This window comes from Cydia amplana, chromosome 12 (genome assembly GCF_948474715.1).
Source record: "Cydia amplana chromosome 12, ilCydAmpl1.1, whole genome shotgun sequence".
Lineage (NCBI taxonomy): Eukaryota > Metazoa > Arthropoda > Insecta > Lepidoptera > Tortricidae > Cydia > Cydia amplana.
In genome coordinates, this window is record NC_086080.1 from 17558882 (window position 1) to 17584432 (window position 25551).

General features: G+C 39.3%; 1 protein-coding gene across 3 annotated transcripts in view; it reads left to right on the plus strand.

The window, feature by feature from the left end:
* Positions 1 to 343: 343 nt before the first annotated feature.
* The window catches only part of LOC134652643 (ras-related protein Ral-a), a 29105-nt gene continuing 3897 nt past the window's right edge, over positions 344 to 25551 (plus strand). Inside the window, exons 1-6 of one of the 3 annotated variants that reach the window (XM_063507802.1) lie at positions 641 to 1121; positions 6250 to 6336; positions 16088 to 16273; positions 19791 to 19951; positions 22404 to 22578; positions 23675 to 23872. In XM_063507802.1, coding sequence (XP_063363872.1) covers positions 1062 to 1121; positions 6250 to 6336; positions 16088 to 16273; positions 19791 to 19951; positions 22404 to 22578; positions 23675 to 23785 — 780 coding nt within the window. In that variant the 5' untranslated portion in view covers positions 641 to 1061 and the 3' untranslated portion in view covers positions 23786 to 23872. Of the gene's footprint in view, positions 619 to 638; positions 1122 to 6249; positions 6337 to 16087; positions 16274 to 19790; positions 19952 to 22403; positions 22579 to 23674; positions 23873 to 25551 lie in introns of those variants that run through there. The other 2 variants (XM_063507803.1, XM_063507801.1) reach the window with 2 other exon arrangements.

Here is a 25551-nt window from a genome sequence, read left to right on the forward strand (position 1 = left end):
TGTTCGAAAACAATTGCGTTATCATTGCAGCCAAAGAGTAAAGTAAGTATATAGGATTGCAGCCATGATAATTTAGAGGCGTTATTATTGGATTGCGTCGCTGCGTCACTTTCGTTTGACATACAAAGGAAAGAAATGCAAACATTGCAACTTGATAACGAACTACAAAGTGAATTGCGGGGCAAAATATTTGTATTCTATACGTGGTCAACCAGATCTTGACAGTAAAAAAAGGTGACAAATTTGAAAAATATAGGCGCGAAGGGATATCGCCCCATAGAAAATTTGAATTTCGCGCCTTTTTTTTTACTGACAAGATTTGGTTGACCAGCTATACTACACAAATTAGAAGAGTAAGACATATTTCTGTCTCGTTCTGTTCTTCAGGTCTACCCAAATGGTCAAGCCTATTGGAACACAGCTTTAAAAACATTCTGTGCGTGCTCTGTGCCAAGCTGTCGTGTCGTCACCTCTATCATGTCTGTGGTCGTCAAATTTTGACAGTTTTATGTGAGTGATGAGTGTGTGGTCTTTCGTGTCGAAATTAGTGAAATAAAATAATTTAAACTTTAAAACCCGTGTTCTTCTAGTGCGCGCAGCAGCCGCTTTCTTGTACAGGTGAGTCTGAGCAGTAAATGTTGCACATATGGAGGCTCATCGCCGTTCCGTGTTTAGGGTCAGTGACGTGATTGTTTACTATGATGGCAACGCCTCTCGCTCTCCCACAGTTTCTCGTGCATTGTCTTGCAGTTCCCACGTGCCGGCGCACTTTTCTCGGCCTGATTTGTGAGATTGCTACGATTTTCTCGTCTCCGGCGCGTTGTGCAGTTAGATCGATCGTGGCTTGGTCGTGGACAGGGCGTCGGAGTCATCGCCCGTGATTCACGCTCTTGTCGAGGGAGTTTTCCTGTTAATTGCCGGTTTTCGCGTCGTGTAATAGTCCAGCAAGGTGTTTCCTTGTTTTGGCGTGTTGCACCGCGTTGGTGTGCGTGGTGTAGTGTTATGGAACTATCGGCTCTCGCCTGCCTCCTGCGGACGGGAGACACAGTGCGAGTGCAGACATGTTCTCTGCGCTAGCATACCAGTTGTCCACCACATTCCTGGAGGAGTGTGACAAGAAGGTGAGGTGACGGTCAACGTAAATGTGGAATGCTATGTGTCACTGTGTGGTTCTCTGTGGTACTCTGATTTTATTTTTAGTCCGAATGCCTTGTTACTAAAGTAATGATACCAATGATATATTAATAGCAAAAGTAACTATTTGGCTGCCAATACAGTCGCCATCAAACATATTGGAGTGGCCAAGGTGCTATAAATATCTGAACATGCACTTTAACATCTTCATAATCATACATTGTGGTTTTCGGTGCGGGAATGTTTTACACTAGCCGAATAACAGGTAAAAACTGTAAAAAACAATACTAATTTAACATTTCTAAGCACATTTGGACCTTACTGCCTATGTTTAATTCATAGTTTGGTAATTATTTTACAATAAACAAAGTTATAAATGCACGAAATCATTCCCGCACCGAAAACCCCGATGAATGTTCATAATAAAAGCTTGGTTCAGATATTTGTCAACATATTGGCCGTTCAGATCTGATGGCAGGTGCACTGTATAGATCTAAAGTAAAGTCATTCCCATGACCCTTCTAAAACTACATTAATTTTAAACTGACTCATCAAGCATTATCTATGATGTTCATCATAAATATGCTAATGAGAAAGGATGGATAATGTATAATGATTATATGGCACAAGGCTACGAACTATGCTTTGTTCAGTATATAGAATCCAGCCAGGTAAAATTAACTCTTATGTCAATGGTGCAAAGACCATGTTGACCTTTTTCTCGCTTTGTTTAATTGTTCCCTGCATTTTGCCTTAATTAATGTCCATCGTCACATTTAGTGTTTTAATTCAGTTGTAATTTATATTGCCAGTGCAGTGCAAGTGTAGATTTGTGGGTCTAGTACTTGTGTAAATACTAAATAGCTGCAGGAAACCTGTAATAGACAAAAGTGAGACTAAAGGGTTTTAATTACAATTACTGAAATCAACATTTTACACAGGCAAAGTCCCGAGCAAGTTAGTTATTCTTATTTGTAAGAATAGCAAAAAGGTTTCTTTTTAGTTTTGATTCTAAAACCTATTTTCGTACTGATGCGACCTTCAATAATTAATTAATAGGTTTAATCGCATTCGCGTAATGGTGGGCGCTGATCGCCTTTCACAACGAATAGCAGTGTAATTACCAGTTTAGTACACGGATTTCACTCTCTTGCCTTGTGTTTATGTTTTTGTTTACAAGTTATAAAAGTACCATTAGCAAAGAAGCTACCAAATATGTTTTCATTTTCTATAAGAAATTAATATTTTATGTAAGTACAAGTGGCAATATCTGATTTTCTGTAATGATAAGTAATCATTTTACCAATTGCTATGCAGTAAAGAAAAATATTACAAGGAAAGTGGCATACATCTTTGATTAAACAGATTTGATCTGAACATACATAAAAGCATAAAAACGCGGTTTTCCGTCGCAAGTTGCGCAGCGCGCTATACCTTTAGTTTTCCTTGAATTTCCTGGCTTTACGCCATCTTTACGCCCCGACTTATAAAGGTTTCGTCACACAGGCGCGTTTTCCGGGCGGGGCGTGAGCGTTTTATATGGAAAACGCGCCTGTGTGACGGAACCTTAAGAGTTAAGAGTGCTGCTATTAGGGCGCAGACTGCACGCACGGGCCCCCCCCCCCCCCCGCGCCGTGTGCGTCAAGTCCGCGGACAGTTAAGATTGTTGCTGTTTGTACTTATCATCATTTCCATAAACCTCATGAAAGTGACTCAATTGCTATTCTTACCGCGCCACATCGTTTTCTCTACTCAGTCGACTAGAAATGTCAACGTTTTTGTTCACACAATACAACCGTAGGTTGTCTGGAAGAGAGCTGTTTTAGCGATTAATTTACCAAATGGGGGTTTCCGTGCGCGTTAAATCTATCTAGCTAGGTCTTATCTCTGAAGAAACGCGCATTTTTGAGTTTTTACATGTACAATAACAGATATTCGTTCCTGAGATATGGGTGTTTACGATGTATTTAAGTACACAAGCCTTCTTGAGGTAACTGTGGGACGTAGCTTAGTTAATTTGTGTAACAATGTACTTTAATATTTATTACGTACATACGTACTGATACAAAACTATATGATTATATTATTATGATATAATGCCTAAGAATCTCTCTTGCACATAAGTACGCACTCCCCGCATTCTCGGGAAGCCCAGACGGCTTAATAGACTTGTCGTTCTATAGGTATATATATATACGTAGGTACAGTCGCCATGAGCTAAAAAATCTAGACACGCACGCTTTGACAAAAGAGACTTGTTCAGATATATGTGAGCGCCTTGGCCGAGCCGACCACCGGCACCGACCGAGTCCCACAAGGGTAAAGCCGGGAGCAGCTAGTTAGTAGAAAAGTATGATGATAAGGCCAAGCCTTTGTTATGATCGGTTGTTGATCATTGTGGATTTGTGGGAAGAACTGTCATGCCAGGGACCGATATGACTTTCAAATCTTCAAGAAAAGAGCGTACTCCCATCTTAAAGGTTAACAACTTGCAACCCCTCTGGTATTACACGTTTGCCTCCTATATCTCCATAAAAAAGGCGCACTGACAATCGTCAGTAAGTCACATCAGTCACATTTAATACTTAATTTCTTACGTGTGCGTTCCGTTTCTCTCTCTCAGCCAGCCGAGTGTAAATGTCAACGTCTTCGTCGTTTAGTCATTCAATTATATGTTACGTGCTCACATGCGATGCCGATGTAATGATGATTGCCGAGATATCGCGATTAGATGTGTTTGTAAATGCAGTGATAGTAACGAAACGGCGGGTCGTTATACTGAGCAATATACATCTGTAGCGTACCGTGAAACGTCCTGGGGCAAATCGTAGATTTATTGGTCTGCTTTATTTGAGAAACGACAATCAGGTGCGCCAAAATACTCAAAACTCTTGGTATCTTGGAGATATTTGGTGGTATTTTGGAGACCATGTAAACACCCAATGACATTTCATACTTAAGGTCTTAAAACTTAAGGGGCCCACTGATTAACAGTCCGCCGGACGGAATCGGCCTGTCACTTGTTCGGCACTGTCAAAAATTTGTTCTAACTGACAGGCCGATACCATCCGGCGGACTGTTAATCAGTGGGCCCCTTTAGGGTTCAAACGCGCAGTCCGCAATATTAAAGCCCTAAGTAAAATACATTAAACATCATTCACTTCACAGCAAATTTGTTGTTCTTTGGATCTCTAACAATATACTTGCGAATTTGTGTTAGATCTTTTCATTGTTAGATCATCATCATCTTCATCATCATCATCAGACCTTTTCATGTTAGTATTATTTAGATTTAGACTTCATACGAATGCAACAAGCTTTTTTATCAGTGGTTTACCACAAACTAAGTTCCCACGATTAGAGTGGTTTTCCTTACTGTCATCCTCAGTAGCATGGCATGCTAATTTTACACTCGTTAGTTCATTTCAACTGCCACTGGTCTAGTTTACAAACATGTCAAATATGTCGTAACTGGGAGGATACAAAGAGGTTCTCACAGCTGCGAGGTTTCTCCAGTCAACAGTTCCCAGGGCAGTCGTTAAACTTTCCACTTTTCAGAATATTCCCATAGCGTCTAGAGTTCATCACCGCAAGCCAGTATCAGTGTGGTTTCATTTAGTTACTTTATTTGATTCTTTGGATTTCTAAACATAGACGGCTGCCTTTGAGGCTCGGTTATTAGTGTTATTACGTCTAAGCTTGAATTCTTTCAAACTTGTATAAGAAAACTGAGTTCCCTTTTCTATTGATACTCTTGTTCTTTCTATAAAAGACTGAATGTTTACAACGGTTGCCAAGACGCGTTGTTTTCACACATATCTCATAGCCTAAATAACACAGTATTTTAACAGCGATGGTTTTCCTTGCACCTTTATTTAAGTAAAAGTTCTTAACCCGCCTTCGTGCGCGGCCATACGGTGGACCCTGTCGGAATGCACGGTTGATATTGAGCTATAGCCGCACGCATCAATTGACGTCTTTGGCGGTTCAATCGTTAAAGCGAATGGCAAAGTATGTATTAATGAAATCATCAGAAAAGCATCGATTGCCGAATTAACAACACTCGAAAAAGTCTTTTAAACGAGAGCATCTTAAAACTGAGCTGTTCAGTCCAACATTGTTGTAGACTGTATAGTTCATACTTATGCTGATCTTCATGAGGCGATTCGTTCAGATAGTGATGATAAGACAGCATTTGAGTTCTGTTCGCGTCGCGCTTCAGTAAGCAAGCCTATAGAATTTTATTATGAAATTGTATTACATGCAACTACGATTTCTTATCGGAATCTAGATAAGATTGTAATCATTTTTGTTTTGTAATGCTTGAAGGATTTCCTGAGCTGATCAGGAGATCGTACGTATTTCATAAAATTTCCACATGCTGTTTCTCGCTATATATTTTTGTATTTACTATTTCGACTCCAAAAAAGTAAGAGGCATAGAGTAACCCGAGAGTAACGCTTTCAAAGTAACCCGCAGAGAAAAATTCTCCATAGCTGATACCGAAATATACTAACCCAAAAAAATAAAACCATGTGGGCCGATTTTTATTTAATTGTCGATTTTATTCGTCAGATTCGAGAGAAAATAAAATACCATAAGTACGTTTTCAATGAGATTTTTGTTAGGATTCTTGTCATTGTTTCAAAGATGTGTCAGACAACATTGCGTTTGATGTGAAACTCTAATAACCTGAGATTAAAGTAACAATATATTTTTGCAAAATAGTACGTAAGGTCAGATATAGCAAATGCGCATTTTTGAAAAGTACCTACATGAAGATAGTAAGGGTCAGGGCCACGGAATACAATAATCTGTGGTTGGGGCCCTTCCTAAATGGAACATTTTATTTACGTATGTAAGTCAAGTCACTCAGAAGAGTAGTTCTTGCCTTCTACATGTTCAGCTGATTTTTGAGATTCTTGAATAGATATTGGTATGGCATGCCAAGCGACATGCATACGATTATGTCCACGAAAAAAAATCCTTATATCTGAATCTTTTATTTTTTGCTGGATTTCGCATAAAACAGAGACCACAGAAAAGCACAAGTACAGTGTATAGTGACCACCGTTGTCCGTTGGCCACACGTGACCGAAGACTGAACTGTTGCAGAGCCCTCAGAAGTCCTCGGAGGCCGCCAAGTTCACGGACTACTTCGGGGTCTACGACAACATGGGAGCTTGCGCCTCCAAATGCGGGGTACGTTTAGAGTTCTTTAGATTTTGCACGTAATTGGTAACAAAAGGAAATCTTGCTAACCACACTCTGACTAAGGTTACCAGTGTTACCACACTTCTCGGATGCCGAATTGGCTTGAGTGGATGCCAATCCATACTTCAAACTTCACACTTTACCAGCCGATGTCTTACATTATAGCGTTTTTAGATCTCAAACGAAATGGTGTTTTCATCGCTCTTACGACAAGGAAATTTAGTTTTTTTATTCAGGCCTGCTTAAACCGATCCGGCATCGATAAATCAGTCTACAAGCAACTTGGAGAGCCCCTGCTTTAGATGATTACGTATGACAAGATGAAGACGTTGACTTTTTGACGATGTTTTGTCTCGTTTTTTATCACACGACTAATGCAATCATGACATGTCTTCAGTGTCTGTTGGGTCTGTCATCCACTCTCCGGCATGAATCATGGTCTGCGTCAATGAGCACGTCACATAATGGTCCTAAATGTAATTCTGCAATTCTTTGTAGCGATTATAGCGCATACCACGCTATAATCGCTTGTTCAATATTGACTTGTTCAATGGTCGTAAAGATGCCTGAAATTGGCTTAACATCACTATGTTATAAGGAAGGCGTACCTAAACTTATTTGTTTTCAAGCGGAACAGTAGTAAAACGTTGCTCATATGATCTATCAAAATTCATAACTAGATTTTCTTACATATCTGCTAGTTTATCACTTGACCACTTCAATCTTCCATTGGGCACTACAATTTTAAAGAATTCCCTTTGGGGCCTTTGGTAAAACTTCTGCTACAATCTTGTGTGTAGGTATTTAATATTCAAACTGTATCGATTACGTATACTATCATTTAAGCTTTAAAGAGTCTGATAAAACAAACTTTATTTACGTTTACAGCTATTAAACTAAAACATTTAAAATTCTAGATGTATGTAGAAGTTTTTTCTAAGAGTTGCAGAATGTTAATTGTACATATTAACATCGCAAATGTAATTAACATACACAAAATAATAAACAGCAAAAAACTACCGATTGCCGATAACGTTTCGTGGTAAATCTAATTAAATTAATTCAATATTTGCACACGAAAGTGAACATTTCCTCATTCGATTACTGTAACTATTAAACATATTTTCGTAATTCCGAACTATAACTGCAGTGCATCACGCGAATATCGATCATAGGTAATCGCCGCTAGGTGAAGGTTTTGATCTATTCGCCAGACATTTTGTTAAATATGACTATCAACGTTCGTCTTTAATATGGCTCCTAGGTTTATAGAAAATATATGCAAATGAAGGTCTGAGTTAAGCTGGATTTTAAAAAGCTATATTCGTACGCTCGTTGGCAAATGTGATTAACTAGCTGTTAGGTTTGCTAGAAAAATCGATAGGCGTTAAAGACATATTTTTAGCATATGTTGCCGTATCTATAAGCGCTAACAGGTTTATAAAATATATTGTTGCTTTAAAGTTTCCATTAATACTAAATTCAATTCTAAGGCAACTAAAATTACAAATAGATACCTAGTTTTAATGCAATGTAAATGTAGCTTTTTAGAAACGTCTCTCCTCACAAGAACGTCTACTTAATTGTGTGTACAAGGCATTTGTTTTGTTAAACCATAGTTGTGACCGTGTGACGCATTCTCTCACTAACAAAACAGGCAAAGAAAAAGTGAAAACTCTGAAATGTCGTGACCGAAAGTTTCACACAATGCATTAACGCCCGTAACCATCGCGTCACACTAACAATGTACGAGGGGCGTTCAAAATATTCTCGGTATTGATATCTTACAACCTCTTCTAAAATTTCTTTCGTTACTGGCCGCTAAGGTTTATTCATTGACATTAAAAAAAAGTATAATTCGAAGCGAGATGTTCTTTTGTTTTTCTGCAATTGCTGAACAAACATGAACATCATGTGGGAATTGACAATGTTAACTAAATTAGAACATCGATGCGTGATAAAATTCTTGACAAAACAGGGTAAAAATCAAAAAACCATAAAAGAGGAAATGGATTGTGTTTACCGTGAGTCTGCTCCTTCTTTATCTACCATTCAAAAGTGGTCAAGCGAGTTTAAACGTGGAAGGGAGAGTGTTGAAGACGACCCTAGACCTGGCCGGCCTGTAGTAGCTACTTCACAAGAAAATATTGATAAAGTGGAAAAACTTATATTGGAAGATGGTCGAGTGAAGGTAAAATCTATAGCACAAGTAACCAATCTCTCTATTGGTACCGTACATGATATTATACATGACCATCTTAATATGTCAAAAGTAAGTGCAAGATGGGTTCTGCGAATGCTGACTCGGCTTCAAAAAGACATGCGTGTAGCTTGTTGTTCCGATTTTATTGACCTGTGCGGTGAAAATCCTGATAAGGTGCTGCAAAGAATAGTTACTGGAGATGAAACCTGGGTTCATCATTATGACCCAGAGAGTAAACAAGAGTCCATGCAGTGGCACATTAAGGGTTCAGCTCATCCCAAGAAGTTCAAGGTCATCCCTTCAGCTGGCAAGGTCATGGCCACGATATTTTGGGATTGTGAAGGAGTATTACAGATCGATTATAAAGAAAAAGGTGTAAATATCACAGGACAGTACTACGCTAACATTCTACGTCAATTAAAGGATGCAATCAAAGAAAAGAGGCGAGGAAAGTTAACCAAAGGTGTTATGCTTCTGCATGACAACGCCCCCGTCCATACTGCTCATATTGCCAAGGCAGCTATTGTTGAATGTGGGTTTGAAACTGTTACTCACCCACCGTATAGTCCGGACTTAGCCCCCAGCGACTTCTTTTTGTTCCCCAATCTTAAAAAGGATCTGCGTGGAAATAAATTTTCCGATGATGAAGCATTGAAGGCGGCAGTGGAGGAGCATTTTTACACCAAAGATAAAAAATATTTTTATGCAGGATTAATAAAAATAATTGATCGATCTTTTAAGTGTATGAACATAGGGGGGGGAGTATATTGAAAAATAAAAATATCAAACTTTTCGTACTTGTTTGTTTTCATTCTCATACCGAGAATATTTTGAATACCCCTCGTATATATCGTTCTTTGAGTATAACGCAATCCGAAATGTGGCGAAGACCGGCAATGTACAATTTATTTCTGGGAAGACACTTTATAGGGCATTAACTCTAGTATTTGTATATGTACATCGTACAGAAACATCCGAAAGGGAGAGCTTCACTCCTGCTCTACCGACCTCCGCAAACTTGGAGTATGCGTACAAACGTTAGTCGGAAGCGACGGAAAAACATGTAGCCAGTCTCACCTGATAGGTGGTCTTCTCTACATTGGTCTTCATACTATTTTCCGGCAATAGGCCCGTTGTGCCTAGGCAGATATCTAAATCTATCGTAGAGTTCGCAAAACGAACTCCCAATTACAATAGCTGAAATATTCGTGGTTATTAGCATGAATAGCTAATCTCATTATTGAATGAGTCAATGCTCCGAGCCTAATCGAGTCAGCGTGACTCATGACCAAGGTCACAGATATCTCGATACTATAGTTCCGTTGGCAAAGTTTGATGACTGGCTGTTTCCGTCGTCTGAGGAGGTTGTTTGATTGGTCGTAGTTGACGTCCATAAACCTCGATTGCCGCCAGCTTGCTTAATTTTCAGACAGTTAAGCATTTTCCCTTCAGCTAATGAAGTAACTCTGGTTTTTTTTACGGCTATTTTTCGAATGCTATTCGTTTGATTTTTAACGTTTTTAGGGTTCCTACCCCCTTAGAATCGTCATGTTCGCCTGTCCTTATGTCAGAGCAATTATCTCAAACGCATATTTAAATGTTTTTCCGCGACTCGTTTATATTTAAATAGGACATGTTTTAGCCGTCCAATTACAACTGGTGATGTTATTGTAAAACAACAATGCGACCTCAAGCGAGCGTGTCGAATTAGTGAAAGTGGCGAGTTTACAAGGTGAACGTTTTGACCTTACCATAATATTGGCAATTTCATATTGCCCGCGCGTGTTTAATTTCAAACGAAGAACTGTCGTGTGCTTTAATTTTTTTAGTCAACTACAAGAAGGGCAGTGTAAAAAGGCCATAGTAGCATGTTCGTGTTGTATGTTATACCATGCCCTGGAGAATACGCAGTCCATTTTCATGATTGGTGTTTATGGAACAGTTGGCAACTTGGCATACACCACATTATGACTTGAAATTTTTTATTCTATACTAAAAATGGGCCAAGTGCGTAACGGGCATTCTTAAATAAAGTAGCGGCTAATAATTGTCTGTTAAATGGCTGTGGCTTACGGACAGATGGACATGACGAAACTATAGGGATTCCATTTTGGCTACGGAAGTCTAAAATCCCGTCGTTGACGTCGTCCTACTTTTTCGATTATTTCTCTGTTTCGGCTACCAAAAGGTTGTCTGGAAAAGATCACTCTTTAGCGATAAGGCCGCCTGTTGTCTGCCTCTACATTTAATCAACTGTTCTTTTATTTTGTATCTTTTTACAAAGGTGTCCCAATAAAGAGTATTCTATCTATCTATCCCGTCGTTGGTTTAGTATTTCAAACTTTTAGATGTTAACAAAGTCGTTACACCTTTTCTAGCTTCAAAAAGCTACTATTATTTATTTTACGATGTAATAAACAAACGAGAGTGATGTCTGCGTGATATATTATTAGTTTTATCTGTTCTGCGGTTGTGTTGCGATCCCGGCAGATAACGTCTCAAAGCGTAGGCGCTATCTGATTCTGTCGGCGTCTGTCTTCACACCATTTATTATGTCGTCACTCGTCACAGTATTTGTCGTGTTGCATCAACGGGTTACCGTTATCATTGAAGTTAACTGAGGCAGTTTTTCGACGAAATAAATTTCCGAGCAGGTGTCTGTTTCATCGTAGTTCTGGCAGGCAGTAAGAACAGTTAGCTACTTATCACTATCAACAATTGAAGTATGGATCTCTTTTAATCTGCAGTTAGAGCACAAGTTCCGTGCATTTTCTAGCTGAGGAAGCGATAGGGAGTACGCGCCGAGCGCTGAGATGTTTGGCAAGCAGGGATTCCTTAATATTCAGAACTTGTGTACACTGAACAATTCTGTAAAGAGCTTCGTTTCAAATTCTTGGCCTTTCGGTAGAGTAGCGTTTTTGTTAGACCTACTGGAGATGTTGAGATGAGTCGCCCGAAACAAAGTGTGCCAATGCCATCCTTTCCATTTTCAAGAGCAACCATCGAAATGCCTCATACCTTCGTTGAAGGTTTCTCGATATACCTACGGATGCATTTATATAGAGCTCATTAAAATAATCGGTTATTGCACGTTTTGTATTTGTATCACCATTTAGATAAACATTATATTATCGACATATTAATAATATGATAATGCTTCGAGTGATGTAAACAAGAGAAAGTCCCCTACAAGGATCAACGATTAAGCAAGATAGCAAGGAACCGTTGCATAAGGTAATTAGAAATACGTTTTCTTTTAATATTATGCATGAGAATAAAGTTAATATGCGAACGTCGTTGTTGTATGGTTCTCACCACGACGGCGCACGATTGACGATACCATCGCTAGCACGTCGAAATAATGAAGTATAAACCTTGTTTTAATGAGATAAGGTTTATTTTATTTGTACTTACCTAATTATGTTTCTTCATCTGTGTTATCGCACGAGCAGCCCTTAGCGCCTTTAATTATCAAATTTCAACCTTAATGTAATGCGATAAGGTGTATTTGTGCTCAATTATCTTTCTTCAACTGTACCGTTGCACGAGCAGCCCTTTCTGCTTTGAGTGATCAAATGTAGGCCTTATTTCGATGCTTTAAGATTTATTTAAGATCAGTTGCGCCCGTTGCAGTCTTAATGACTCGAGTATGTCAGCTGTGTCATGAGTCGCTGCGCATTGTTCGGGTACCTTGCTATGCAAACGAAAAGAAGCAGGACAGTTCTGCGACCCTTTATCTTCCTTCGTCTGCGAATGTAATGTATGTATATGTAATGTTAAGTCTGTCGTTTACGTTGAATACACCGGTTCTCGTCCGATCACCTAAGTTAAGCAACGCCGGGCGAGGTCAACACCTGGTTGGTTAACCGCCTAGGAACACCTCATGGAGTCGTACAGCTGTCTATCGTATACTGTCTAAGCTGTCATGTACTTGATGTCGGTCATTACAAATAGATATGTATGTCAATCAGTCAGTTGATGTCCGGTCAGCACGGAGGATGGAAGCCTCGACAGTAAACTTTAGACTCAATTCCTTATATCTGACAAATATCTTTGATGGAACATCGTCATGTCTTCCAATCCGCTTCTGTTAATGAGCCAATTTTGTGGACGATGCCGATGGTACGAGTGGGTTAGCTAAATTCTTGTCTATTACATTTTCAACACATGTATCTAAAAATACATATCTCGTTCTATTACGTAATGATAATTCACATTATTTAATTGCATAGCAATTATATTTCTTCTTTTCCTCAAGCGGAAAACCGCGACAATCGAAAGCAATTGTCCTCACTCCCGACTCTGGACCTTCAGTTAATAGTATTAAGGTTTGATTTGCTTTGTTTTAATATTGCAGGCAGTTTTCCTTGCAATTAACAGTCATAATTGGATGAGGAATTTTTAGTTTATTAAAGTGAATCCTCTACAGGAATTTATTAATTATAGGTACTTAATTTCGATGAGATTGAGTGCTTTCTTTAGACAACGCGTGTTGACTTTTGAGCTTCGGTTAAGGCGTAACGATTTAAACTCAAACTATATTTCGTTGTTTTTCATGTTTGTTTGAAACTTAGTTTAGCGCACAGACTTAAATATACCATAGATAAAGCAAATATCACGATTTGTATTGAAACCAAGCGTGCCGACTTTTTACCACCTACTGTGACGTCACAGCCGCAATTTAGTGATGGGAAACCCTAACCGATTCAAAGACACCGATGCCCCTCTGCCCCGCTACGATTCAACTGTCTTGCTCATACTCATAGATTTTATATCTGCGGTCTCGCTCGCTCACTCCCCGCTCCCCCGCGAACCACGCCAAAGATTACAAATCGATTGTCATGAATGACATCGATTTTCTGACAGACGAATGATCTTCTTCCCAACTTTTCCCTTCAATGAAACTGGTATTTTCAAAATCTATGACTGGATCATGTGGAAAACAAAAATAATGAAAGTTTTTTTGAAACACGGTAGTAATTTATAAACATACTAAACGTATAAACATATATTCGTATATGTTCAAATTACCCTCCTTTTTTAACAATAACGATTAAATTGTTTTTTTTTTAATACTAGCATAGAGAGAAAAATACATAGAGTGCTCACTTCATACATCAGTTTTAGTACCAAAAAGACTATTAGCATCTAGCATCGAGTAGCGGAACTATCAGTACTGCTACTTGACAATAGATGTAGCAGTACTGATAGATCCGCTACTCGATGCTGGATGTAGACACTGAAATTAATAGTCTGAACTGATGTATGGAGTGAGCACTCTTGTCTTACTTATTTCTCTATGATACTAGATAATATCATTCGTCTTTTCGAAATCGAGTAATCGATTAGAATCGATTATTGATATTAAAGAACGAACAACACTAGTCGCTAAATTTGACGGACGAATGAGAAATGGCCTGTACCACGAAGTCGAAGCGATGCGCGACAGTATCGCTAGTTCCGATATTCATCGACTCTTTAACACACAACGTCAGATCAAACGCGCAATGTAATGAAAATATAGTTTTGTAACGTTAATCTATAGTTACTTAGGTATATTATTGGACACAACTTGGAATACTTAAAAAATTGTTTTAAAATGAATTTAAGCATAATATCTTTTTAAAATTACTTACCTGTGATAGGAAATATGTCCTTGCCCTTGGGTGCTTGCAATTTTTGGGCTGTTGCAGTTACTTATCACGCAACGAGGCATTTTTTAATTTTTTACGAACTACCGGCTGCAACAACTGACGCGCGTGGACTGTCAGTAGCGACGGTCAACCTCGACGATTCGTCGGGGTTCGGACACGCGAAGTAGATGCATTTGCGTTATCTAGGTATATTTAAGTCTGTGGTTTAGCGCTTATTAACTCACATTTATAGACGGGGGTCTATCGCGAAATTTATTTTATTACCTTTATATACCGACGTTTCGACACACGTTTCAGGTTTTAAATATTATAGTTTAGCGCTTTCGAGAACAGAAAAAAGTATACACACCTGACACCTCGCCCCTCGGCCAGTAATATAGGAAATAAAGATCACATGTAATTATTAGTCGGCCGAGGCGCAGCCGAGACATTTCTTACATTACTGCCCAAGGTATGTAAATTATGTAATATACTGTTTTAGAACGTGGGCTTAGATTGCTTAGAAGAGGTTTGTGAACTCAACTGTTTTATCACCATTGCCAAAAACGTAGCTATTCAACCCACGGCTGTGACAAACAGACGATTGTCATTTTATTATATCGTTAATGTTTCGTGTGTTTAGGTTACGGTAACGATCAAACCTACGCGCTGACGGAGTTTTTGTATGATTTGATTTATTGAGTGCGTGTATGAATCTATTGTATGTGGCAGTTAACAGTTTTTTTATTTATTTTTATGATACTAATCTTAAAGCCTTTTGTGATAAGCGCTACGATTGCCCAGACAAAGTACATATTCATACCAGTTGCAGCTGAAATGCAGTCTGTATGTTTCTAAAGCGGTGATGTCATGGCTCATAAGACAAATGCTGCTACTTAGTCGATATCAATAGGTAGGAGTGCCTACGTAGGGGACATTAAAACTATTAAGAAACTAAAATTTTGCACAAGTCTGTAGTAATTTTTACCCTAGTGCGGCAAAAGAAAGGGATGTTGTTAGCAGTCTACGTAAGTATTTGTGTGCTATGTTCCACTGTAGCGTAGACATTACTCAGCTGTTTCTGATGAATGATGTGTGAATACTGTGAATATATTCATCTTTATGACCGAGGAGGCTAGGAATAATCTATTCTTCTTTCTGACCCGGTTAGCATATGCTAGGCTAGGTCAATTTTAACCTACTTCCAAAAACGTTGTAGTTAATATGACGTCACCAAAAATCCGTTTTATGACGTGCGACAACTGACGTGTATACTTAGCCAGCGTAAAAACAATACGCATTAGGTTAAATTACCTTCACCGATGACTAATCCATCTCAGTCCTATTGCTCACTGTATAGGGGATGCCGCATTGTTGTTTCACAAGTGTTTGAAGTCACAACTCTCGCGAAGTTTATTGAAATCTATTTTATTTCAGTGTAATTTGTTGTGTAGCAGTGTTATTATTTGTGTGAATATCTGAATCTATTGTGTTTTGAGTGTTGTGTTTTTATCTTGGTCTTATTGTAATCTGTCAAAGTAAAAAGTTGACTATATCTTTGGTAATTAACCAGGTTCTTCTTGAGAAGGTAACTATCTTTTAGATGCAGTGCCACTAAGATAAATCGCTAGTCTGTTTTCAATATCAAGACGTCGAAATAGCAGGAACTTGGAGTCTGATCTAAAAAATTAAAATTTCTAATGTGTTTCAAGCGCTACCTCTCTGACACTATAAATTTAATGAAACCCAAAAATTATAAACGTACAAATGATAAATCGGATTCAAAATACATATTTAAAGTTTTGTTTAAGAGAGCTTTCGGCTCGAAGATAGGGACCTTGGCTATACTTTCAAAAGTAGACAGTAGACAAAAATAAGTACCTAACCTAATGTGTGTTTGCAGGCTTCCCGTTTCCGGCGGCCGGTCCCCGCCAAGATGTCGAAGAAGCCGGCGCCCGCGCCGACCCTGCACAAGGTCATCATGGTGGGCTCGGGCGGCGTGGGCAAGTCCGCTCTCACCCTCCAGTTCATGTATGATGAGTTCGTCGAGGACTACGAGCCTACTAAAGCCGACAGCTATAGGAAAAAGGTACTTTAGTTTACTCTGCTTATATTCATTCCATAATGGTATACGGCATACTTATCTGGGGTAAGTCGACGGTGTGATTAGTTCCTCGAAGACTACAGGGCCATTAATGTTTAAAATTACAGTCAACTCTCCGGCTAAGCTGGTAAATTGTGCTTGACTCAACATATGCAATCAAAGAAGTTTACGAATGAAAATTTACTTAGGGGCTGTTCATAAATTACGTCATCTATTTTTAACGATTTTTGACTCCCCCCCCCCCCCCTAATATCATCTAAAAATCATGCTTCGAATGACCCCGTTTCCTCCTACGTCATGCTACCATCATCCGATGTCCAGAATAGGTGTTCTCCCAAAGAAAACGTCAAGTCATAGTTACGTTACAAAGGGCGTATTCAATAAGGAATCAAACAGGGGGAAGTAAATAGGGGCGCCACTGTAGCTAAGGTGGAACTCCATTTATCATCTAGTTGTATGTATAGCAAAAGACAATTAAACAACCTATTGTAAACCTTATCGTGGAGAAATAGGGTCTATTTGTGCACATGTAATCTCTTGCGTAAGAAATCTTTGTTAAGTGGAAGATTAATAGTGAAAGCGAATTACAATAAAACATGTTTGAAGACAAATCAAGGGACTGCATGCTGTAGTGTGGTCATGTTTTATTCCCTTCGCTTTCTTATTTCTAAATAATATCCTAAACACACACACTATCTTGAGATGCCTACCTAAAGTGCATTTTTTTCTAGCTAGCTATTGGAGACGATACAATTGTCCCTTTCAAACTGTAATTTTAGAGCACAACTTCTATCTGCACTCCGGGAGTGCCGATAGAAGTTGTAAAATTACCTTGCAGACCTCGCATCTAAATATATTTGGTCATGATATTTTGAGTTTTATTCACCAGTACTAGAGTTCACTTTTATTAGCGATATCATCAAGATGTAGCTTCATTGAATTATGTCATTGAGTTTTTCTTTATTGATTTAAATGCGCGCCCCGCCCCGGCGCCCTGCGCCGCCTAAACGAAACAGCAGGCTCAGGCATACATTTTCGAATATTTACACCTACTTTCCACTTTAAGCAACCTTGTGTAGTTTCTAATAAGGATTAAAATAGATTTGCGCGTACGAAGTTACAATAATGGTGCGACGTTGCGGCAAATTTGTAATTACAGTTGAAACGACCTTTCTTGCTTTGAGATAAGGTTGTTAATGGATTAAGGGTGTAAAGTGTAAAGAGGGTTGCTGGTTCACCTTACGCCTTACGGTGTCTCGAGTTTAACAGTTTTTCTCCTCCTCAAAAAGTGCCCAGCCAGCCTATTATGGATAGCTTTATCCATCTTTATCCACGTGATAAAATAACTGTCACTGTTTAACACCGTGGGAAAGAAAGTGACGGACACCGTTTTATCACGCTGTCACGTAGACAAGAACGACCATCATATCCGTACAGCGCCGCTAAAGAAGTTTTCACTTTAAGAATTTGTTACGTTTCCTTATTTTTTTACATCATTATAGGTACAGTATTCAATAGTTAAGTAATCGTCCAATCAATGTAAAGGCAGTCAAGTAAGCTGTCACGTCCAGGAGTTTTTATCGGCAACCGCTACTGTCACCGTCTGGCACGACTCTTGCGCAAGCACCGATCTAACTGACGCGCACGACACGCTGTCAACATGGGAAATTGATGTATTTGTATAAGGACTTCGTCTAATTAGATATTAAATTACAGATATACTGATGGATGACTGATAACATTTTTAGCCAACGGGATGGCACCAAAGAAACTAATAATCTGAGTCTCACAAAAATGCAACATCTCGTGATACAAAAACAAAAATAAAAAAGTTTATTTAGAACAATGAAAGGAAGATGTCCTTCTTGCAAATTGTCCTTAAATAGTGCAAATCAATTAAAAAATCCTTTAACCCTCGTCATCTCTCTCGTGCAAGTCGTGCATAAGAGCCTGATTTTGTCCAGTGGGACGTACTTATTAAGGCTAAAAATTAATATTACTAACACCCGTAGAAACCTCCCTCGCGTCGTGAATACAGATCTAATCAACAAAGGTCTTGTTTAATTACGAATCCATTAGGCACTCAACTAACGTGGATCGCGTTGTACACGCGAAGTGAAATATAACCCATTGTTCTGTAAAGTCTAGTTGGCAAATGGCACAGAATGTCAGTGGCTCAAGCCTTGGCCTAGTGCCTCTCGCAGCCTTTGGGTAATACGATCCATCCATACGATACATTACATATGGGGTAAACTACTGTTGTTGTTCCTAAAATTTTTGCGAATGTCAATGGTTGGTTTATGGTGCTTATTATGGCAAAATTGGTTCTTTAAGAGCCAACAGGAGTGGTCATTTCTCCATACAAACGTACTCGACTGTTTCCTCCGTGGGTTTTGAAGCTAGAGCAATGATTTTTTCACCACAGATTAATATTGTCAATATCTGTGTCGGACCGTTTTGCTTTTTTTGATATTTTTGTTTTTTAAGGCGCTAGAGCCCTTCAAAAATGGCCAAAATGGCCTAATTGACTATGCCGCAATGAGAGGCGTGCTATTCAAAACTGACATCAATTAGTCAAAAAAGCAAAACGGTCCGACACAGATAATGTCATAATCATTTAGATTTCCAAATTTGGTTACGATTGGTTAAGTTTTGGAGGAGGAAACAGTCGAGTACGAAACCTCGATTTTTGATATTTTTACGCAGGATTTTTCGCCTTGTCCTTATCGCACTAGTTTTAGGAGCCGCTTCCGTTAGCGAGACGGGTATATTTACCTAAAATATTTTAATCTTAGCTCCTGTTGGCTCTTAAACCTACACCTGTATTCCTAAATGGCAAAAAATAATGAAGTAATTCGTAATTCGATGCTTTGTCACGAGTTAAAGAAACTTCTCGGAGCCTCTCGTGTCTAGATATTGAATTGCATTATGAATTTATGAGACGACACGCAATAACTTTTAAAATTCTTAGAGGTTAAATACTTTAGAATTATTGTACTGTAGGACGAGTATTTCCTCCATATTTCAGATAGACATGCACCGCGGCACTTTTACACTTTAAATAGGTATCTTTGGTTGCTCATAATAGGGGACATAGGGGCTATAGGGAATGGAACGGTTTTCAGTTTCACACGATAGTTTTGCACTAAGACCGCTTATTCAAATGTTTGGACCCGTATTTCTGGAGGTCTGGCAAGGTCATACGGGAAATTTCACGGTTTAACATTTTATGTAGAGTAGCTGATGACGCTGAGGTGACTATACTTGTTAAGTAGGACACTACACCGTTTTCTTGAAGGTTTGCCCAAGCATTAGCGCAGGCTTTAGTTTTTATGAAGCGTCTGCCATCTGACCTGACTGATCTCACCTTTTTGGTTTTGGTTTCCTCATGCTGATTTCCTGTGCCTAATCGAAAAGGGTCTCCGATTTCGAAGTCGGGTGCCTAATCGTTAGGCTTCTTAATATAAGTATTTTATTTAAAGCTGTGAACATTTTCTTCCAGGTTGTGCTGGACGGCGAAGAAGTCCAGATCGACATCCTGGACACAGCCGGGCAGGAGGACTACGCAGCCATCCGGGACAACTACTTCCGGTCCGGGGAGGGATTCCTCTGCGTATTCTCCATCACCGAGCCTGAGAGTTTCGACGCCACGCAGGAGTTCAGGTAATTCATACAGTCCGAGTAGGAATGTTGTCTTGGAGTTCCATGAAGTTTATCTTGGAGTTCGTATATAAAAGTGTGTTTAATACTCTCCACGACCGATACGGCCACGCCGACTGCTATCAACTCCGTTGTTGTCGCTGGTGTGCTCGCAAGTGGCTGACGTAACGTACGTTACGTAACCAATCTTGTTTGTAAAAGTTCGCGAACATTGCGGGCATGTGAGCGCACCATTCATATAGGTTATATTGTATTGCCCCAGGTGGTCTGGCTTTTATTTATATATTTTTATTTGTTTTATGACTGAACCGGTGTGTTGGTCTACCTAGGCACTGTACAAGTGTACTTGCATTTTTAGGAGGTATAGGCAGTGCAGTTCTCGCTTCGAGTCTTGATAATAAGTTTAAAAAAATCTTAAATGCACACTGAACACATGTTGTGCCGTACAAATGATTGTCAATGCCACTTAGTTATTTTTTTTGTGTACGCTCAAAGGGCTGTAAAACTCTAATTTCAGAGATTTTATGTAAAAGGGGTGAAGGAGGTAAGGTGGCATTTATTTTTACTCAATTTGTCAATTTTCGCATCACTTACGTGTTGGTGTAGATACATTTCCACGAGCAGTTCGTGGTAATTGACATAAAACGATCTGTAATCGTAGTATTCTAAACCGGTCAATACGTATATCTGCGGTGTCACGTTGCAAATTGTGGTTGACCGCAACATCGCGAGTTTAATATAGTTTACGTGAATCAGGCCACGCCGGACGTAAAATAATCACAAATACATTAAGTATACGGTCAGTAGATAGTTGGCATCGTGGGCTATCGTAATATTTACAGAGGGGTTTTTCTAAAGGTGCGTCCGAATCAGGCGGACGCGTCTGTTTGCGAACGATTTGCTAGATGCTTGCGTGCATTAGGTACGTAGTAAATACGATGTGCAGTGCCTTTTTGTATGCGAATGACAGGCTAGCATTCGCGTTGGATTATGCAGGTCTGGATGCAGCTTTAAAAGGCTTCTTAAATTGAGACATTACAATTGTAATAAATTCCAACTGTACATACCTACAACATTCTGCAGAGAACAGATGCAACCAGAGCTGGTAAAATAAAATGTCCCTTAGTAACTATCCAGAATACATACTTACACAATTCTTTTGGTTTTTTTTTTATAATACTCATGGCACGCAGTGGCGTGCACTTCATAAAGGCAAAAAGGCACTGCCTACCCTACTATAATTCCGATATCTATCCTTTTAAACTACTTTAATTTATACTTGATCGTATCTGTAATCTATAAATCATTCTAAAAAATTAATAAGCGCTCCATCTACCGGTGTCCGTTGTCGTCATCTATAATTCTACGCAACGAAGTTTACACCACGCGGCACTAGCGCCGCTGCGCGCCTGCCGCCTTGCACGGCAAAGACAGAAAACATTTCGGCCTAAACCTTTCTATGTGTGCATGTCCGTGAGTCGTAGTTACGCGGTAACAGTGTAGTGGGCCTTCCTATAAATACGAGCACACAATGATACAAGTAATGCACACATTTAGACGCTGATAGGCAGCGCCTATCGTTCTAATCCTTAACGATGAAGGCCGAAGGTTTCCGAATAGTTCCGATGCGATGCATGATTACGTGACTATTTTAAAAAGTAGCATTTGTTATGGTAACTTAGTATAAAGACGAGACTACTTTTTTATTCGTTTAGTTTACTTATTTATTTACATTTTTTTTATTTTGTTTTGGTGAGATAACGATAACGGTTACCGGCAATTAGAATAATTGTGATTAGTGAAAATATGGATATTTTAAATTGTGAACGTTGTACGGTGTGTGTGTGTGTGTGTGTACCGACTATTAAAAATTATGCATACTCAAAGCTTTCTTTTAACAAAAAAAAGTGATTGAAAAGGACCGGTGAACATCGGAATTGCAGTTAACACAAACAAGTGGTAAAGTAAAATCAATCAGTTTTTGTATATTTGCCGTGGTTAATTACATACTTAATTACGTACGTCATTATTAACCGACTTGACAAGGATGTGAAACCATCACGGATTTTTGTTGGTAAGCTAGTAAGACTGTTAGTAGCTCTTATTTTAAGGGTTCCGTACCCAAAGGGTAAAAACGGGACCCTATTACTAAGACTCCGCTGTCCGTCCGTCCATCTGTCTGTCACCAGGCTTTATCTCATGAACCGTGATAGCTAGGCAGTTGAAATTTTCACAGATGATGTATTTCTGTTGCCGCTATAACAAATACTAAAAACAGAATATAATAAATATTTAAGTGGTGTTCACATACAACAAACGTGATTTTTTTGCAGTTTTTTGCGTAATGGTACGGAACGCTTCGTGCGCGAGTCCAACTCGCACTTGGCCGGTTTTTTTTTGCCTACCCAGTCTCAAATCTCTGTGCACGCCACTGATGGCACGTCTACCATTTCAGAGAGCAGATCCTACGCGTAAAGAACGCCGAGAACATTCCTTTCCTGCTCGTCGGCAACAAGTCGGACCTGGCGGAGAAACGGCGGGTGCCGCTCGACGCGTGCCGGGAGCGGGCGACGGCCTGGCAGGTGCCTTACGTCGAGACCTCGGCCAAGACGAGGGACAACGTGGACAAGGTAACACACGCAACACCGGCTAGCCGAGACATACGAAAAGACATGAAGCTACCTTTCCAGTTCCATTGAGGCGGAAATGAGAGTCCAGTTGCATTGGTTGTAAGCCGGCGGAGCGGAGAAGACAACGCTATTGGTTGATTCCCGCACGTCTCCTGCAATCTCCGCCTCAGAGGAAACTGTGTAAGGCAGCTTAGGCAGCCTTACCATGTCTAACCATATCACAAAATTCTTGACTCGTCACTAAAAAATCTAGATATGACATGATGATATGATACGACTTCTGTATTTTCACTGTCAACATTTTTTTAGGCTATTTTATGGGTCCCTAATTTGGCAGTTTTTGTTAGGTGGGTCGGAGCCCAGAGTTTGGGAACCAGTGATCTGCATATGTCCGTCTGTCCGGGTGATTAGTCAGCTTCGTTTGTGGTCGGTGGTGGGCAACTAGTAACGTAATTATTTGTTGTTTGATCGGCATTGAGGTTTATGTTGTTTGTACATATTGTTAAATTTATTATTTTTGGCACAAAACATAATATATTAGTTAAATATTCATAAGTCACTTCTAAAAGCTACCTCCCCTTTCATCATAAAGAATACCCCATTTTCATGGTACGAGTTTTTCGTTACATTTTTACAATTGTATAACATAAAACGGACCTGCGGGCTCAGCACGGTTCCATTTTTATCGACTATCACTATGCCCGTCACTTTCGCACTTACATACTTGTTAGAACGTGACAGGCATGGTGATAAAGATAAACGACAAAAATGCGATCGTGCTACAAGGGCTGGTTACATTCCTGCCAGAAAAATATACGCGATTATGGTCATTTTGATTGCGAATATCGTGCGTGTATTTTTAGTGTGCACGTATTACACAATTTGAGACGAGAAACTCGTACCAAGTAAAGTGTTATTCTATGGATACTTGCTAACTATGTAAACAAAAGTCCCTAGTAATTTCATCATTCAGAGACAATTTCAATATGGCGGTTTGTTTACATAGTGAGCAAGTTCCATAGAATGACACTTTATGGTTAAGTGTGCGTGGCTTGTTTGTGTCGTGGGTGTCGGTAAAGCTGGTATTCCATTGCAGGTGTTCTTCGACCTGATGCGCGAGATCCGGTCGCGCAAGTCGGACGACTCGCGCGCCGGCGGCGACGAGGTCAAGAAGAAGAGGAAGCGGATCAAGTGCGCCATCCTCTAAGCGACTGTCGACCTTGGGGCCTGGTAATAAGGCCGTAGTGGCCAGCTGATTGTGTTAATAGTAGGACCTGAGAGCTAGCACGTTTGGTATAGATATAGGTGTGGGTCGGCCAAAGTATTCATTGAATAGTGCTACAGTCACTTTTAACACATTCACTACCAGACAAAAAACGGCGCACTATCTCAGAAACCGGTCGTCTATAGCTGCGTATAAAACAACCCGCCCAGCGTGTTGTCCGGCATCTGAGCAAAGTTTACGAGCGCCCACCAGGTGGGTTCCTGGTAGTGAATGTGTTAATAATTACATGAACAAATGGCGCGAAAATGTATGACTACAATGCGAGATAATTTTGCGCGCATTGTTATGCAAGATACTAAATACTGACTGTACCTGCAGGGTAAACTTTTAGATATTTCAAAAGGCTAAACTGACTGATTTAATCGGTTATTCTGTCTATTATTTTAATTCTAATCGTATTCCATCTGTGGAATTATTAAAATTATAGCAACGACTGAAAAACCGAGTTAAGTATGTGGTTTTGATTATCTTTTTGAAATACCTTAAACTATTTTTCCTTGATCAAAATACCATGAACGCGGATTAAAAAACTGTCTAAAATATATACTTAGTAGGTAAGTATCTTACGTAAGGTCCATATCATACCAAACGTGCAACGACCGATGCGTTTTTGTCTAAGTTTATCAGTTGAAAGTTCAGTTTTACCAACAGCAACACAACTGACCATCAATAGACCTTCTGTCTTTGCAATAAAGTTTAAAATGGTCAGTCAACTGTGCGGACGATTGTATCAATAGAGTTTATGTCCTCTATTAGGGTTAATACAGTCCTAAATTCTCTACTGAGCTTTCCGCTGGTATCGCCGTGTCAACAAATAATTATGAACGCATATTTGTACTTTTGCATTGACATAATTTTTATAAGGCTAGCTACACACTTACCAAATGTACGGAAATAGGTGAAAGTTACAGAACTGTTTTTTGTGAATATTGTTTGGATTGTGTAGATTTGGTGTAAGTGTGATTTGTTAGACATCTGGTTCTTCCCGCCGTCGTTGGTTTTGTCACTTAGGACTATGAAGATGCATTTTAGAAGAAAGAAATAATGGTGGTAATTTCTTTCAGAGTTTTTCCCCTAAAGCAGCCTTTATAACTCAACTCAAAAGATATATTTTCTGAAAATGGACATAATTCCAAAATTTCCAAATAAAAAAAATAACACAACTTGTGAAAATATGGAAAAGTACAACTACTGCATATAGACGTTTTACGAGAATGAACTTCATAGTCCTAAGCCAGTAAATGTAAGGTATAAAAATAAACTAATGCAACTAAAGGTTTCTCTATTGATATTATTATGGTCTCAATCGCGGGAAATATTGAGCCCTGTCCCCGTGTAATAGAGTGTATTGTCGACTGTGCTAGATGCAAAGGCTTGGTCCATTCGCCCGTGGTGCTGGCTTCTTGAACTCGTGGTTAGGTTTACTTAAATTTAAAAAAATAATTATTAGTTTTAGAGGAGGTGTAAAGAGTAACAAAAAATCGTGCCTGCAAGTTTGATAGTCGGGTTTATATAGCACTTTTCGGTGTCATATTTTGTGTAAACTGAATTGTCAAACATCAACTTTTGACAACCAGAGATAGCGCATAATGTACGGGACTCTCCAGCATATCTGCTTTAGGGTGGTATTCCACCTGTCCAATTTCTTTACATGTCCAATGTGTATTTTGTCACTTTTGTCCTACATT